General features: G+C 38.4%; 1 protein-coding gene across 2 annotated transcripts; it reads left to right on the top strand.

Annotated features, from left to right (window-relative positions):
- Nucleotides 1–358: 358 nt before the first annotated feature.
- On the top strand, nt 359–17,691 carry rprd2a (regulation of nuclear pre-mRNA domain containing 2a). 2 transcript variants are annotated; one of them, XR_534914.1, is made up of 11 exons: nt 359–833; nt 6,887–7,016; nt 7,719–7,870; nt 8,420–8,472; nt 8,561–8,687; nt 8,785–8,960; nt 9,113–9,455; nt 10,135–10,500; nt 11,338–11,508; nt 11,609–13,409; nt 17,645–17,691. XR_534914.1 is itself a non-coding variant. In XM_008422473.1 (10 exons), the coding sequence occupies exons 1-10, from the start codon at nt 671–673 to the stop codon at nt 13,195–13,197; spliced, it is 3,270 nt and encodes a 1,089-aa protein (XP_008420695.1). In that variant the 5' UTR covers nt 359–670; the 3' UTR covers nt 13,198–14,119. The 2 variants fall into 2 exon arrangements, 1 of the variants encoding a protein (XP_008420695.1); XM_008422473.1 differs by lacking the exon at nt 17,645–17,691 and having other exon boundaries at nt 11,609–14,119.
- The last annotated feature ends 251 nt before the right edge of the window (nt 17,692–17,942 follow it).

Raw genomic sequence — 17,942 nt, 5'->3', positions numbered from 1 at the left:
GAGTRGGCTGTTCGTTTGTTTCCTGCTCTCTTCATCGCTCAATACATTGTTGCAGTTACTGCTGAAACTCCTTAGGTATTTCCCACTTCAGACCCCACTTCTTCCCGTGAAGCAGAAGATAAACATTGGTTGCGATGTCCGTTTTCGAAACTCATATCTATACGTGAAGCGTATAAAACTACTTTGAAATGTATATATTTTGCACAATTGCAAAAAAGTAAAGACATTAGGCATGATTTAAACATTTTACATGGTACTATTTTGGTGCAGAAAAAGAAAAAAAAGTCCTGCGTTATAAATAAAACGCAGGAGGTGGGGCTCCATATTTAATATTACATTCCTATACACCAGGGGGCGCTACAGGTACAGCGTGTTTCGGAAGTGTTCGTCCGCGTACCAGGATGTCACAAGGCGCTAAGTTTTAACCATAAGTGTTAAATGATTTGACAAATTATCTCTGGGAAAGAATCTCACTTTGGATAACTTTTAAACAGGAAAAGAGGATTAAAACGAACTAAGCCGAATTTTAATTTTGTGTGAAATTACAGCGGGAGGCTGCCGAGCGGCTTTTGAACGCGATGCTGTTTGTGTAAGGTTGAGCTAGCATGCTAAGCTAAGTGCTAGCCAAGCTAAGTTAATGTTGGAGTGATAGAGATTGGCTTCTGTGGACATGGCAGCGGGAACAGGAGGATCTTTTGAAGCCTCACTGGACAAGAGGTTCAGAGGGCTGACCAACACGATGGACTCCATCCAGGGACTGTCAACATGGTGCATAGACAACAAGAAGTACCACAGCCTCATTGTGCGCCAGTGGATGAAGTGTTTGAGGAAATGTGAGTAGCTTTACCACCTGCCTGAAGCCCACTTTACCTGATCGGAACTGGTTTTTATTAATGAAACGATTGCAATGTGTAAAGATTAGAATAAGGTTTGCATCTGCTTTAAGGTTTACTTCAGGAAAAGGGCTATTTTACCGCTTTTAAAGAGTTACTAGCATTCGTCGGTTCTTGTTTAAAGTCCAAGTTACTTACACCAGGTTTCTACAGTCTCGAACTTTATTATGTGTTTTTCTGGTCTGAATCACTTTGAAAAGATAAAATGCACAAGGCGAGTTGATTTTCAATAACGAGGCAATTTAAATTGCTTTACAAGATGTAAACAAAACATCCGACAAACAAGCAAAAAACATTACACTGCAGTGATACAACGGGGGAAAGTTGAAATAGAGACTAAAATAAATGATGTTCCATCTATTATTAAGGCAACATTATCAACCAAATATGAGTGTTTTTGCCTCGATTTAGAGAAACTAAGTGTTTCAGTAGTTTTGCAGTTTTCCGGAAGCTTGTTCCAGATTCGTGGAGCATAGAAGCTGAATGCTGCTTCTCCATGTTTGGTTCTGATCTTGGGGATGCAGAGCAGAACCAGAAGACTTGAGTCTCTGGAAGCGTGACATGACGACAGCAGGTCTTTAATGTGTTTTGGTGCATAACCTGTCAGTGATTTATAAATAAGTGTATTTTAAAATGTTGTCTTTGAGACCAAACTGTAAGATGTGTACAGAAAGGATTTGTCTAATTGTTGACCATCTTACCTGTTTGTCCATCCACTAAACTATTTTTTCCGTCTATCCACCCCTCACCTCATCGGGAGTCGGGACAGTGTCCAGCTTCTGTCACATTACTAGAAAGAAGGAAAGTTTAGACCCTCATTCTCTTATTTATACATCTGTTCTGTCCTGTGAGGTTGTTCCACTTTTGCCCAGCATTACCTGGCTGTTTAGATAATCTCTGGGATGATCTAATCCAAACCTCCAGAACCAGTATAACGTGAGAATTTTTGAAAATAAATCAAGTAAAAAAAAAAAAAAGTGTTCAGTCAGTCTGTGTGTTAGTGGTGAGAACCAAGTTGCACAATCCATAAAAATTAAATTTTAATTTTCCTTTCAGTGCATAGTGTTTTTCATGCAAGACTTTGCAAATGTTTTAAATTTGGTCTAATAATTTTATAATCTCAGGATGTCTTCTGGAGTAGCTCTATGTATGAGGGTGTACACAAAACAATTGTATGTTTTGGACAATTAATATTACCTGCAACTTGCTACAACAACACAGATTGTTCCAATGTCCAAGCAGAAATTTTAAAGATGCATTTTTGCTTCTTTATGATGTGCTGAAATGTTAAGGATAATTTTGGAAGATGGGCCTTATTGAGTTTGTTGTTAAGATTTTTTTTTAATACGCAGTTGTTGAATGGTTTTCTGATTGATGAGTTCTGAGGTGAACCATTGTAGACCACAGGTGAGGTAATGTGACAGCTGATTGGCTCTTTTTTTTTTTTTTTTTTTTTTTTTTAAGAAGACTTTTTTAGTGGTAGTATGTTGAGACTGGTTGCTTTTACAGCATAAACATTTTAAAATCAGGTTGGTTTTGTTGGAGCTTATGAAAATAGCTTTGACAAGAACGATTCATTTGGGTTTTGTATAATTATGATTTGAATCAGGAGTCGGTGCACGACTTGCATTTTAAAACGAAACTGTTTAAAGTGCAGGTTTTCCAAATCATTAATTTCTTCCCAGTGTATGATTATCAAAGGATATTGGTGTCATTTAGTCACTCGGTTGTTTCTGGAAAGCACATATTTGTCTTTAGTTGAGGAGTCAAGGTGTAGTTAATTATTGTCTTTGTTTTAGTAAGGCACTGGTTGACTGACCAAAGATCAGAATTGAACAATTTTTGGCTCTGACCGTTTTCAGGACTTGATAAACTGTAATTTTTTATTTTTTTTTTTATTAGAGTTGGTTGGACTTTTTCCTCTCTTTATGTCCAGATGTGATAACAGATTTCAGTAAAAGTTGTAAACGCTTTCAAAGAGTGGAGAGAACATTTTGATGATAAAACCAACAGCGGGGAAATATTGCTCAATAATAACCATCACTTACTAAAAACACAAAACGTATCCTCTCAGTTTAAAAAGTAGGGATGTTTGAGTGAACCCCTAAATTGACTGGAAAATAGTAAATTCCCATTAACGTGTACTTTTTAATGTGACGATATTCTCACCAGGTTGTATGAAAGCCACCAGCTCCTGATTGTTTTAAAGTGAAAATGGTCAATTATGATTCCATAAAGCTACTGACTTCGTGAGGTTAGTTTAGTAAGCGAAACTGTAAGATGATAAATGCTTTTGAAAGATGAGTAAGTTTCAAAAAAATTGCTTTTTGATGAAGTTTGTGAAGTTGAGGTATAGCAGAATGCAGAGCAATTACAGATTACACTAAATTAGTCATTGATTTATCATACTTCTGTTAGGCTTCTGTTATTGATATTTAATGAAAAAAAAAAATCTGTTTTATGTCTTTAAAATACATTATATTGCTGTTTTTGACTTGTTTTCATACTTTCTTTCTGTGTTGTACAATTTATCCACAAATTATAAACTCCTGTTTGAAAAGAGAAACACTTTTCATCTTCTGGAAATCCCAATTATCTGGTTCCACCCAAATATTCTTGTCTATCTCTAGAAAAAGAAGTGTAGATACGATAATTACAACATCATTTAAATGAAAAAGCCTTTTCAGGTGTGAGAGGGAGTCGTTTCATCTGGTCTGGTTAATGCCTACCGTGAATACAAAACTTTTGCAAAACACTTTTAAAATCTCGGGTTTTTATGGCGTGGAAAAACTATAAATAATTTCCTGGCTTTTTCTACCTCTGATTCAGCATTTATCTGGTGTGGCTCATTTGAAAGCAGAGAAAAGCATAAAAAAGCTGCGATAACACAACATTATTTTTGAATCGGTCATTTCATGTTGATCTAAAGTTACCAACATGCTTCCTCTCACTGGAAGTGATTTTTTTTTTTTTGTAGCTCTCCAGCCAGAGTCTGAGCTAAAGATTAGGGTGATGACAAGGAGGCTTTCACCAAATGTAAATAAATAAAAAAAATGCAATAAAACAGGTCAACATTTAGAAGCAGGGCCTGATTTTTCTGATCCCAATAATTTATTTTTTACATAGATTATTTATTTATTTATTTATTTATTTTTATCATTTTTGATACAACTGTGAAAACACAAAATCTTACCAAGTAGTTTGGTCTAGCAGCTTTTAGTACAAATATCTTAGTAAACTTGAAATGAGACACAACTAACGTAAAAGTAGCTTTTTTAGCAAGATATAAAGGCTTGTTTTAAGTCAGTAATTCCTTAATATTGGTGAAAACGTTCTTGTTCCATTGGCAGATTATTTCACTTATAACAAGACATTTTTCCCATATGTTAATTAATCTGCCAATAGAACAAGTACTGTTTCACCAATACTAAGGAATTATTTACTTTTTAGCTTCTGTATATTGATAAAATGTTACTTTTAAGTCCCCACATCATAGCATCACCATTATATTTATATCTGCCACTGTTTCATACATGCACATTAACCATTTAAAAGATATGGCTTAAAAATAAAATGTCCGATTTGTCTTAACGTTTTACACCAAATTCGATTTCCAATTTTAACGGCTTTTTTCCGCCTCATTTCTTTCCTTTAAAAAAAATTACAAATGACAGAAAATATCTTTTAAAAAAAGTTGAATTCAGAGTCAAAATAAACAGAAGTTGTTAAATATTCCTGTCAAACGACATGGTGGTTGTTGGGTGTGCTGACATCAGTTTGAATTATGGAAATCCATTGTTGGTGTTGGTGGAAAAAAAAAAAAATCCAGATTTTCCGAACATTAAATCTTGAAAAAGAGAAGATTTAATTGATTTATGGCTCAGCTAATTTAAACTGCAGAAATTGAAACTTAGGATAAAAATCTGAAATTAAACCCTTCATCAGAATTTTCTCTAACTTTATTTTGTTTTGTCTCATAGCTATAAGCTTCTCATTTTTGAGGCATTTAAAAAAATAATTTATACTCAGATGAAATTTGTTTTGAAACGTCTGAGTCAAGTAGATAAAGATCTTGATTATTATTTTTAATTATTGTTAAAAGGCTTGATTACTGTTTTCAATTAATTTAAAAAAAATCCACAGTTGACACATTTTACATTGTTAATCTATTTTTATTTTTTTTATTTATAGCTACTTGTAACATTTGGTGCTTTAAAGGTTCCTGTTTTACTAAGACTAAGGCGCTGTGGAGTTTTTACATCAGTGGTAATTTCATTTTACCTAAGAACTTTTTATGATTGCAATTATTCAACCCAGTTATCCTTTTGTCCCTAATGGTTAATCAAAACAATAAAAAAATAGACTCTTGGACTTCAATAAAAGGTGCTTAAACTAATTGTTTAATTGTGCACACCAAATTATTGCTCTTATTTATTATTATTTTTTGTCCGTTTATCCTCAAATGTATTTGTGTTTTGTGCAGTTTATATGTCAGAGTTACAAGTGCAGATATCCATTTCATTAAATGTTTTTTTTGGTGAAACCAGAGCTGATTTTTCATAGTGTCTAAAAGTGAAGTGAAGATTTTACGGTTGAATTATCTGGTGTTTGATCACTTTTGTTACATCCTGAGCTTGTAGTTTATAGATGCTGTTCTGTGAGCGCAGTCACTATTTCTACTAGCAAGGTTATAATAAAACATTGCTGATAGTTCTCCTCGTAAATGTTTCTACTTGCAACTGTTTTGATCATTTGAGGCATTTAAATGCTGGATTTTCTGCTTTTTTGCATCAAAACACAAAAGTGTAGCTACAAGACTTTAGGCCTCAGAAAAAAAAAAGACAAAGCTTTGGAAACTGTGACAGAATATTTGAATGAATTAAAACTTTTGCTTTTTAAAAACTTCTTATTCCTGAATTTCTAGTCATTTCTTTCCTTCTGATTTCTGATTTCTTTCTGTGCACAAAACTGGTAAACAAATTATGGATTTTAAACTCTCTTTGTAAAATATCATGTCTATCTTAAACCTTTTGGCTTTTATGCTGTTTGTGGACATTTTTCTTTTCTGTAAATTGTTGAGTTTGGGTTTGTATAACTTTGTAGTTTAACATTCTGAAAACATTGGAAAAATGAATTCTCTGTTTAAAATTATTTAAATCAAACCCACAATAAAACCACTGATTCAATGTTTATTAATTGATAATGAAACAATGTTTTCAGGTTGTTGTTTTTTTGAGAAATAATAAATGTAGCTAGTAAATTGGGACTAAAAAAACTGATTTGTTACAAAATTTTTGCCAAATAATTTCACATTTTCTTTGTGTAGGGAAACTACCAACAGCAGCCACCTACTGGTTAGTGGGCATTTATTGTTTGCTTCTAATTTTTCATGATTAATTCTTATCATGATGAGAATTTTGATTTATTTTTATCACAATAAAGTCTAATTATTGATGTTTAAAAGCAACCAAAGTCTCCATATTGTTGGGATTTTCTAGTTTCACTATTCAACTGTTTTCAATGAGAATGTTAGTAAATGGCTAAAAATGTGAAAATATGATTAAATGATGTTAGTGTTTCTATGTGACTGGTGTCAAAAAGATGCATATTACAAATGGGAATGTTTTTCAGGAGCAGTATTTGTGTTTGTGGGTTATTGTGGCTGCATCATGCTATCACAGCCACACCAGTTGCCTCATAAAAAAGTAATAAGTAGTTATTTTTTATCACTTTTATTGCTCATATCCCTACATCAAACCTCCACATTCACATTTCTTTATTCTTTTTTTTCTTATTCATTGAATCACGTTTGTTTTCATCTTTGATCTGTTGACAGTCCAGATCAAATTACATATCATGTAATATGGACTACATGAGATTTCATGATTCTGATTCGGTAGTTACCGTTGGCGGATTCTGAAAGCAGTTCAATGTTTTCAAAAGGACGAGTTTCTTTTGGTCACACTAATGTTATAATTCTTAATTCTCTGCAGCCAACGCCTCCCACAGGCTGAACCTGCTGTACCTCGCCAACGACGTCATTCAGAATTGCAAAAGGAAGAACGCCATCAATTACCGCACTGCGTTTGCCGAGGTGCTGCCAGACGCCTTCCAGCTGGTCAAGTGAGTCGCTTTTGGCAACAAAGAAGACCGGATGTCGTCGGGGGTTCTGCAGAAAAAAAACTCTCTTCCCCTGGTTGATTGTGATTTTTGTTCTAGAAATAAAAATGTGGATGATGTTTCCTCCTGCACAGCAAGGCTGAAACTGATGGTAGACGCTCACAAACCTCATTGAGGTTAAGAAAAATACACCAGATTGGGGACAATTTCATGAAAGATGCCTTTCGTTAATGCGGTTTCCATGGCAGACATTCTCAACCGAACACTTTTTAAATGAGTCGAAACATGAAAAAGCTTTTTGTCTGTAATATTTTGCATCATAAATACAAAATACCAACACGCTTTCTTGCGATCAGAAGAGGAGATTGTGTTGGAAAATGTCATTGTGAGGTACTATGACAAACACATCAGATAATGCAATTTCCCACCACAAAACTCATGGCAAAATAAAAATCAGAAGATATGAGATGTATACTGAAAATGTAACAAATATCGCAACTTTGTTCCCCAATCGAATCGAGTTAACCGGACTGAAGGACACATGCCAGGTCCTAAAATGTCCATCTTGGTTTTAACCAACCATTTTGAACCTGGTGTGATTTATTCATATAGATATGCAGGGTGTGAGTAAAAATGGTCTGTACTCGTTACAGCTATGACATCCCTCACCGTTGTTTTGGTCTCGCCTCTCTGTTTTCTCCCCAGACTCGAGGGCGACCCCAAGACGATGAAATCCGTGGAGAGGATCCTGACCATCTGGGAGGAGAGGGACGTCTATTCGGGGACGCTGGTCACTGATCTCAGGAATATCCTGGTCAAAGAAGAGTCGCCTCCCGAGACGCCTGTGGAGCAAAAAAGTGAGTTTTCTCCACTATTTGTTCCATGAGAGCGCAGTTACATTTACCTATAGAGATACAAATTGCTGTTTGTGGAAATTAAATACAAATAAATACAAATTGTATTTTAATTTTTATCGTTATTGCGCTAAAATACCACATAATATTGCGGTGAAATTCTAATTCCATATTGCCTTAGTCTGCTGCAATAAGCAATTTATCAATTAATTGCTTGATAAATTCAGTTTTGGATACTTAAAATATCCTCCACTTTCAGTATTAAGTGTTCAAAAATGAAAGTTTATTGCTGTTTGAGAGGACAGTTTTGCTACTATCAGCATATTACTTTAAAAAAAATCATATTGTGATAAACAATATTATTATTTATCGCAATAATTACTGGGACAATTTATCATCCAGCAAAATTTATCGTGACAGGCCCAATAAAGCCCTAATGGGCTTATACTTTCATCTTTTTTCCGTATCTGTGTTAAATTTCACTGTGATTGATGTGAGCTGCTACATATGTGGATTATTAAGTCCAGTTTGTTAATTTCCATGTTTTTAAAGCTCCAGTTGAGTCTAAAGCTGATCTACGATCCAAGGTTGTTGCTGAGTTTGTGGTGAGTGAGACCTCCATAAGCACAGTAGACCTTTCTGTGTCCATTTAACCTAAATATCGATCTGAGAATACAACTCCTCCTGCTTCAGCCTCAAGCCTTTATCGACCAGCTGACCAAGTACAGGAGATCTCTGGAGGAAGTTGACATCAGAGAAAAACAGCTGGCTGCCATGAGGGTGGACATCTTCAGCTCCGACGCTCTCAGGAAACTCAAAGGTGCCTAAATTCAGTGCTGCACAATCTAAAACGGTTTTTACCTCGAAATTCAGTCACGTTTTCCTCACAATCACTCTTTTGTGATCCGTTCTTGCAGATAAAGCAGGAGGAAAGAAGTTCTCCAGAGACTTTGAGGAGGGAAGCGCTCAGCTGCACGAGTTTGTCAAGTTTTTTGAGAAACAAAGCAAAACCGGCCCTGCGCTTCTTGAAGCTCTTGGGAATGCGGACATCTTCTACGAGATGCAGTACAAAGAGGTCAAGATTGTTGCTAATGTAAGTATTTAATGTCTTAGATGTCTGGTGCCTGTTTTATGCTTATATTAAAATGTCAAAGGAATGAAGATTTATTGTCATATTTGTAAGCCACTCCCAAACTGAGTAATTTCTGTAAGTTTGTTCATAAATGATAACTCTGTTTTCTTCAGGCCTACCAAACCTTCGCAAACCGGGTTTCCCACCTCAAACGTAAGCTGGACGCCTTGAAGTCCACCTTGCCGGACCTGGACGAGTCGCCCATACCTTCGCCTACCGCAGACGCTCCGTCTCCGACCGGATCCGAGTCTCCGTTCCATGGCCTGGACTTGGCCAACCCTGATCCAGACCTGGACGGTTCGGTTATGGAGGACGACGCCGAGCCTCCGGCCCCGAGTCCTCTGTCTTCTCTCGGAGCGTCCCCGAGACAAGGGGAGCCCATTGGGGAGGACGACAACCGGGAAGTGGAGGACATGGAGCTCTCTGAGGACGAAATGGACAGTGGCGGGATCATAGGTAAAACGGTTTTTAGTTACCTGTGTGATTTAATTTATGGAAGCTAACGTACAATGACGCATTCAGGTTTTCTCCACACGTGGCCAAATGTCTTGGAAACCGAATAAATTTTACATGCACTCATGAACTACGTTTAATGTCACTGAAAAAGATTATTCATAAAAACTCCGACCAAACTGAAGATGTGACAATCCTCCTTATTTGCGTTTATGTGTTTACATTGGAAACCTGAGATTTAGATGTCCGCTCATTAACATCTGCAATAAATAATGTAACGCTGACCTCACACGTGTGACCACTGTTACTGTTTGACCATACAGTGGAAGGAAAAAAAATGACGATTATTAGAGAGGTTCTGATTTCGTTTTTTTTGCTTTCTTATTTTTCATTTATGTTTTTACTTCCAGGTTCCATATTTCATTCATAACAGGAAGTTGTGTTTGTTTTCAAGGGCTGCCATAAGTTTTAGCTTTGTGCTATACTGCCCCCTATGGGTTTGGCATGTTTATAAAAATGCCCACTGGTGTATTTCAACAGGTTCGTGTGGACTTTGTGTACAATATAAAAACAAATATCTCAGCTACATTGTTTAAAAAAAAAAAAAAAGAATAGTAAAGACCTTGCTACGTGTGTAAAATGCCTCATTACTGGATATTTTCTATCACCTCTTTCATTTCAGTTGAGGAGCAAAAACAATCCCTCACCCAACCAGCGGTGTCTACTCCAGTCCCTGCAAAGAGTGAGCCGTCAGCAGCAACCGAGCCGCAGCTAAAAACTCCTGCAGCTTCTTCTGCAGCTGTTCCTGCAGAAGTTCCTGCAGCTCTACCTGCGACCATCCCAACAACCGTTTCCTCAGCCGTTCCTCTGCCCATCCCTTCACCTGCAAATGCTCCCTCAAACATCCTTTCAACTGTTCCTGCGTCTGCTCCTGCAGCTGCTTCTGCAGCTCCTCTTGCAGCTGTTTCTGCAGCTGCCTTGGAAAGTGTTGATTTGGGTAAAATTGGCTCCATCCTCAACAGCTTGGGCCCAGTCATAAAGACTACAAGTGAGTACTGGTCTTTTTTTCCTTTTTTTATTTTTTTGAACATTATTTTTGTGATGTTTCAGCTAACTTAGCTTTAGCTAAAAATTACCAAGAAAAACTTGTTGTTTTTTAAATGTATATATATATATAAAATGCAGGTTTTAGCACTCTTTCCATGCTTTATATAGCAATTGTATTGAATTTTTACAACAAAATGACATTATTTCTTTAGTCATAATTTTCTTGCCATTAAGGTTGCCAATCATATGCTCTTATATTTTTCCTTTTTTTGCGTTTTTTCCACAATGTCCGCATTCCTACTTATTGCAAAAGTATTATGTTTTTCTTCATTAAAGAGTAATTAAAATGAAAAACTGAGGTAAAACGACAAATAAATGCAAAAATACACACACATCTGTATTTACAGACAAATATAAATATACRTTGTCATAACAACGTATATTTGTTAAATATGTTCCGAGTAGAACATATTTACAGACAAAAGGGTTTTTAATTTTAAAAGCAAAATGTGGAATTTCTTGGTACAGTTTTGGCTTTATTCCTGCAATGACTTCGTCTTTTTCTTTTGGGGATGTATATTCCAGTAAAAAATTAATCGATTACAAAATTAGTTCACGATTATTTCAACAATTGATGAATCTTATTAATTGCTTCAGCCATGAAAGCATAATTTTTATTACTACTACTTTGTGTTGCTCTATAACATAAAATCCCAATAGAGTAGGTTAAAGTCTGCCTTTCTAACGTGATTCTTTAGCGAGGCATTATATCTAATTAATGAGTGACTTAATGTGGATTCAAGTGATGACTGACTGTCCTGCCTGTTCTGTCTTGCAGCAGCTGCAGTGGAGAATCGTCCTGTAGCTCCACCATTGTTACCCAAACCCACCGCTCCGTTAGTCCCTCAGGATGCCAGTTCCCTGGTGAACATCCTCTCCAAGGTGGATGTGAGTCCTGCAGACCTTCTGAGTGCCCTGTCCAAAGTTCAGAGCCAAAGCAGTTTGAAGGGTTGGTGATCATCTGCTTTATTTTAGATTTCATGTTGAAAGCAGTAACATGCGGTAAATACTGATTTATGTTCTCTCTCTCTGTCTCTCTCTTCATCCAGGTGTCACTCCTCTACTGTCTCCAAATATGGCCCCAGACCCGTTCCCTCCAGGCAAGATTGCTTCCTCTCACCCGTCCTCATCTGCATCAGCAGCACCTCCTCAGAGCGCGTCTCTCTCCTTTCCACCACCTGTGCATTCTGCACAGCAGAACTCTCAACCGGCCCCCAAAGCCTCTGCCCTGGTCCAGGCTCTGCACAGAGACATGGATTTGAGTACAGATCCTGAACTGTCTATTTCCTCTACGAGCTTAGAGTCGAAAATACACAACTTCCTGCAGGGGAATCCCGCGTTCAGTGCGTTCGACCAGCGTTTTCCAACAAAGCCGGCTGTGCGAGGGGAGAGTTTTAGCCCGGTAACTGGCACAGACAACCAGGAGGGAACGCCAGTGAGGGACGAGGGAGGAGGCACTCCCACTCAAGATGAGATCATGGACAAGCCGGTGGCGGTCCCGTTCCCTCCTGGGAAGAATCCGTCATCTGTTGACGAAGCAGCTAATGCTCTTCCTGTAGCATTTGAGAATAAGAACCTCAACAACCCCCGACATGTAGCTCACCCGCTGCCAGGCTTGGCTCAAAACGGGCAGATCTTCCAGTCCTTCCCCTTTGGCAATCAGGAGATGGTGGAGAGCGGGATTCCTGCGCCAGCTGCACATTACCAACATGTTGCCATGCATCCAGGAGGGCCTGGAGCTGCAGGTGGCATTGGGAGCTCACAGACAATTGAGGGCTTTCAGAGGGCAAACGAACAGAGTTGGTTTGGTGAGCCCCACCCTGAGGGGAGCTCTCGGCAGCCCGGCGGCTACAACATGTTAGCGCCGGGACTTAGAGACAACACAACAGGACTGTACCCCTACCAACAAGAGCAAACTCCGGAGCAGCTTCCGCCCGTCGCCCCCGCTTTCTTTAGAGCTACTCTTCCTCCAGTCCCAAAAGTACCGCCCCCACCACCGCCACCTACTTTCAAACCCCTGCTGACGCCCCCGGTGGGTGGTCTGATGAACCCCCCACAGCAGGAGCCTGCACCCAACATCGGGAGCAGAGGTGACAGCTTCAGCAACATGGTGGTTCACGACCATCAGCATACGTCGCTGCATCACCCTGATGATCTGTTCCATGACCCGCATYGCCCGCAGCAACCTCACCAGGAGGAAATGCATTACCACGATGATGAGCATTTCCTCCATGACGATCCCTACTATCCTCCTGATGATGGGTATTTCAGACCTGGGAGTCCTCCTCGTCCTCGTCCTCCGCACCCGTACCCACGAGGCCGAGGGCACCTCTCTCCCCCGCTCTCCCCTCCAAGGGACCCTTACTTTGCCCATGAGCAGCACAACCCCCCTCCTCCCCGTCAGTTCGCGCCGAGGCGGCCGCCTCCTCCTCGCCACGAAATGCGCCACCCTCTCCAGCGGCCCCCTCCGCCTCGGCCCCCACACCTAGCCCGGCATCCGCCCCCCAGAGGCCCGCCTCGCGCGCCTTTCCCCCGTTTCAACGGCCCAGACCCGAGATTCAGAGGCAAGCGGCCCGGCCCGAGAGGAGGGGGTCCGATGTTCCCTCCAAAAAGACCCTTCCCTCCCCCGCGGTACTGACGGCTCCGACTTGAATCAGAAGCTAGTCAAGAGAGTTGAAGTCCAAACTCTGTTAAAGCTGTGCAGATCCCAGTGGGCATCAACGGACAGTTCAGAAGCTAAGAAACCGAGAAGGGAAAAAATGGCGGCGAAGAAGGAAAAACGGACAAGATCCCGGGACGCTCCGAGAAGGCTGCTGAGCTGTGAAGAAGGAAGATTAAAGAAAATCAGAGGTGGATATATAAATATATACATATATAATTCGGTTCTTGTGTTGTTTTTGTTCCAGTATGAGTCACCGCATTAAATGTTCAACTTGTAAAGGATTGTTAGTTTAATAAAGGTTAGATTGAATCAGTTCACATGCAGTCAGCTGTAGGTTTACTCCTCACGAACCGTCCCTCATATTTCTGTTCCTCCAGGCCTATTGACCATTCATTTTGCTACCAGCTAGCAGAAAATGTAGTTGCTCATGTTTTTTCCCCCCTCTAATTTAGTTCCCGTCGAGCGGTTTTAACTACTTGCCTCCCAAATCCGCAATATGGCGGTAGTTATTTTTTGTCAAATATTAATTTAAATCCCACTTTAATTAATTTTGGTGTGCTTAAAGAAAATATATTACGTTGCTTTTCCCGACAACATATTTGGTTAATCGTTATTTCTTTTCATTGTTCAAACTTGGAAATGTCCTATTTGTGAAGCCATGCTCGCTCCTTCAGCCAGTGCGCCAAGATGTCTTCAGTGATCAGTTTTACGTCTCAGTTAAGTTTCTCAAAAGGAGAACGCCGCAAATCGAGAAAAGTGGGAGGTGTCAGGTGTTTTTTTTTTTTTGTTCCTTCATCGTTCATCGCCAACATCCCCGAGGAGTAAATATCTGCAGGAGGTGAAGATATTATCAGTTTTTATTTTCATTGTACTGACTAATAAAAATCTGAGTTTGAAATGTGTGTTGTTTCCTTTCTCTTAACTTTTACGCTTTGTTTGTTTTAAATTTGGACTTAGTTTTTTTTTTTTTTTTTAAATAATACACCAGGGACTATTCTAATGTGACGGAGGGTACAGTTGTTTAAATTATTACCTCCCCCTCATAAAGCTTTTGACTGCGGTTTTTTTTACGCGTAGAAATAAAATGGTAACACGGAAACGAGTTAAATCTATTAACTTCTATGACCTGCAGTCGTTTGTTTCTGACACGTCCAATGTCGAAACCCGGCCCGTTCTTCCTTTGCACCAAATCTCCCCAGGTCCTTCAGAGTTTATAACCTTCTGGCACGGAATTTTTTTATTTTTTTATCTTAATTTCTCCTTCGTGTCATTGCTTATAGCATCTACATTTGCCCAGCAGGCGTAGTTTTTGAGGTGACATGTTTCCGGTGGTTGTGATGTAGGAAGACAAAGCGATTGTTTGCTATCGGGAACAATGTTTACATTTGGCGCGGTTTTATACTTCCGTTTGGGTTTCTACTGCTTCTGAAACGGCCTAAGCTCTTTAGAAAACCAATAAGGTTTTTAAAAAAAACTTAGATTTTTGGCAATAAGTTAATGTTTTTGGTGTTTGAAATATCAGCCGTTTCATAAACGTCCAGAATGTTGCGCCACATTCTACGGGCACTGCGCCGTTACCTAGCAACTCCAGCCTAGCCCAGCACGTCACCTAGCAACCCAGGCTGAGCTCCAGGATCTTTGTTCAGCTGGTTTTCAAATTCTGTTCAAAAACATTTCATTGATAATTTTAAATAGTTTTACGGCTGTATGCGCTGTACAATGGCTACTGGAAAAGACAAGTGCTTTGTTGTTGACTTACTATTCAGAAACCACTGCTGCATTTTTGTTGGTCTACTGCTTTTCGAAGACAATTGAGCATCTGTTCGCAGCCATTTTCACATAGTAAACAGTTGGAAGAGCTTTGGGACAGCTCATTCTGAAAGGAGCTCAAAACAGGCAAAAATCTTATCCAAATTATTTTGCACAAAAACTATTTAATGAAAATGATTTGTAAAGTCCGTAGACTTACCCTAACCTGTTCAAGGAAGCGTAGGTCCCATTTAAATCTTCAGACTTGACTCCTTTCCATTCTAAAAACATGAGCAGCATCTGTTTGGTCTCATCTAAAGAAATGCTTCCAGCACACAATGCTCCTTCAAGCTGCCTTTAACCTCTGCAGAGTTTTTCCTCCTGCAGAGTCTGTTCCTGTGCAGAATGATCTTTGACACTATTTCCTGACTTAATCATTCATTATTATCTTAGCAGTTGTTCTGGGGACTTTAGAGAGATCTCTCACTAGTTTTCTTTCCAAACTCTTTGAAATGTTTAGCTTAATGATGATTTGTTTGAAATTTAAGACCATTGCGGTTTATTTTTATGACCCTGTCCTGCTTTGTGAACAACGGCACCGAGTTGAGCAGTAGTTTTTGCTATGCCTCAAAAACTACTGCTTTTGAGGCATTAGTATTATGCTATTGGGTCCGTTTTGTGACCCAATAGCATAATACTTCCACCACCGTGTTTCTGCTTCTTTTTTAAAAACTAGTTCATTTAGAAATGTTTTTTCTTCCTCTTAATTTTTTTTTTTCTAAATTCAAATTTCAAAGGGGAGGTAATAATCTTTTTCTTAACTGTACATAAAAAATTGTGCAGATGCCTTGAACTTTAGCTACTTTTTATTTAAATTTTTTTTACACATTTTTAGTCCAGCTCCAGACTCTTTTTTTTTTTTTTTTTTTTTTTTAGAGAATTTTCAAATTTAGTAGCATGTGGCCTGCTGGGCTGCAGCTAGTTTTTGTTTTGTTACCCAAGTTTAATTTAAGTATGCAAACTAAAATAGGTTGATAGTTTTTGGAAATGTTTATCCACGCAACAAACTACCTGAAATGTTGCTGCAGCTTTTTGTTTGGGAATTAGATTAAATTTAACGTGAGATTGGAAAATAATAGTGCATTTAAGAAATTTAAATACCACAGCTTATAAAAACTTAAACTGTTCTTTTCAAACATTTTATACACTGCAATTACATTTAAAAAATTGAGATCAAAAGAGTTTAGGCCCTCTAAAACCTTAAGGTAGAACATTGCTAAAGTTTGGTCATTACTGTGTAAATCTTTAAAGAATAACGAGACTCTTAAACTGAGATGGATCAGTATTTTTCTACTTTGAACAAACAAAGTAGAAAAGTATTTTTTGATACTTTACCAGAAGTTTGTCATTAAATTATTAATTTTCTGTAGTTCCATCTACGAGAAAAAACCCCAAAGACAACAGTTTGGCAGACAGAACAACATTGCAACACTAATAAGGTGATTCCTAAAATAAAGTTACGGTAGATTATTAATCTAATTCTAATTGTTACATATTTACATTTAAACTTTTGCTTTGTAATACCTGAACCATGTATCGTCCACTCAAGTTATTGGGAACGGACAGATAATTAGTCAAACTGTAAGGACAACTTTAAAAAGACTTAAGAAAATTTAAATATAAAAAGCTCTTAAAAATATTGATATGAACAACTTGGAAAATAATAGGTTTAATTTTTTTTTCTTTTACTGTTTGGCTGCTTTACTTGAGGAAAAATAGAGCATTTTCTCCTAAGTCGACATTTTTAGATTTGCAGTTGAGCAAATGCACACTTCAGTGGGTGTGTGTGTGTGTGTGTGTGTGTGTGTGTGTGTGTGTGTGTGTGTGTGTGTGTGTGTGTATTGATCTCTTAATTTGGTCACAAAAATCACTTTCTACTCAACAGGAAGCGAGCAAATTGTCGTGCTATTCTCGTTTGGCTGTAATTAGTTGCATAAAAGTTGAGGTTTCTGGACATATGTGTTAAATTAGCCCAGAAAATGACCAAAATTACCTTTTCAGTAGAGCCAATTATTCAGAAACAGGAACAGGTTATAAAATGGATTTACTCAGCATCTAAATCAACGCTAACTGTTTTAACAGGTCATTTATTTTAAAGTCAAACCAGTAATGATGCAATCATTACGTTATACCCCTTAGGATGCTCTTTTGCATTTCTTTACATTTCTTCTAATTAAAATGATCTTGTATTAGGCTGGGGTTTTACAGATCAGCTGCAGTCAGAACTACTTTAACTACATAATGACAACAAAAAACAAAAACGGAAGCAGATGAGATAGTTAAAAAACAAAAAAAGGTACATGCTAATAAAAGTAAATGGGAAACATCGGGGGTTTTTGAGAGTTATGTGTGAGAAACGAAATCGTAAAACTAATTGGGAACAGTAGATGAGGAGGCACATTTTCAGGTGTCAGCAGATCCTTTCTGGGATCCTTTACAGACTCTGAAAGAAATGAAGCAATTAATTGACGTGTTTTCACCAGGAGGATGCTTATGTATAGCACAGGTTTTGCACGACAAAGTGAGAAATAATGTTTTTTTTTTTGTAATAGACCTGCTTTCCTTGAATTTTAACACTACTCTCTCCTCCCTCCCCTCCTGTTCTCATCCTCAGGGATCCAGAGCCACTTTGATGTGTCTGATGTGATGGAAAAGAAGAAGAAGGGAAAAAAAAAACCCTCTGCTGTGCCACATGTTAGCTGATGGAAGTGAGGACTTCTTTGAATCCTGCTCTGCTCCCGGTGATGATGGCTCTTCACGGTCTGTAACGAATGCTGAGCGCCGCGGCAAGCTGAGCAAGCTCCGAGTTTCCAACCCTTCAGAAACCACAGTGAGTGTCAAAAGTGGGGAAAAATCTAAACAATCAAAGACAGGCTGGGCAAAAGAATCTGATTTGGAGTTGGGTGTTTCCA

The sequence above is a fragment of the Poecilia reticulata genome, linkage group LG11 (assembly GCF_000633615.1).
Source record: "Poecilia reticulata strain Guanapo linkage group LG11, Guppy_female_1.0+MT, whole genome shotgun sequence".
NCBI classification, from domain to species: Eukaryota; Metazoa; Chordata; class Actinopteri; order Cyprinodontiformes; family Poeciliidae; genus Poecilia; species Poecilia reticulata.
This window is presented reverse-complemented; position numbering and strand designations above follow the sequence as displayed.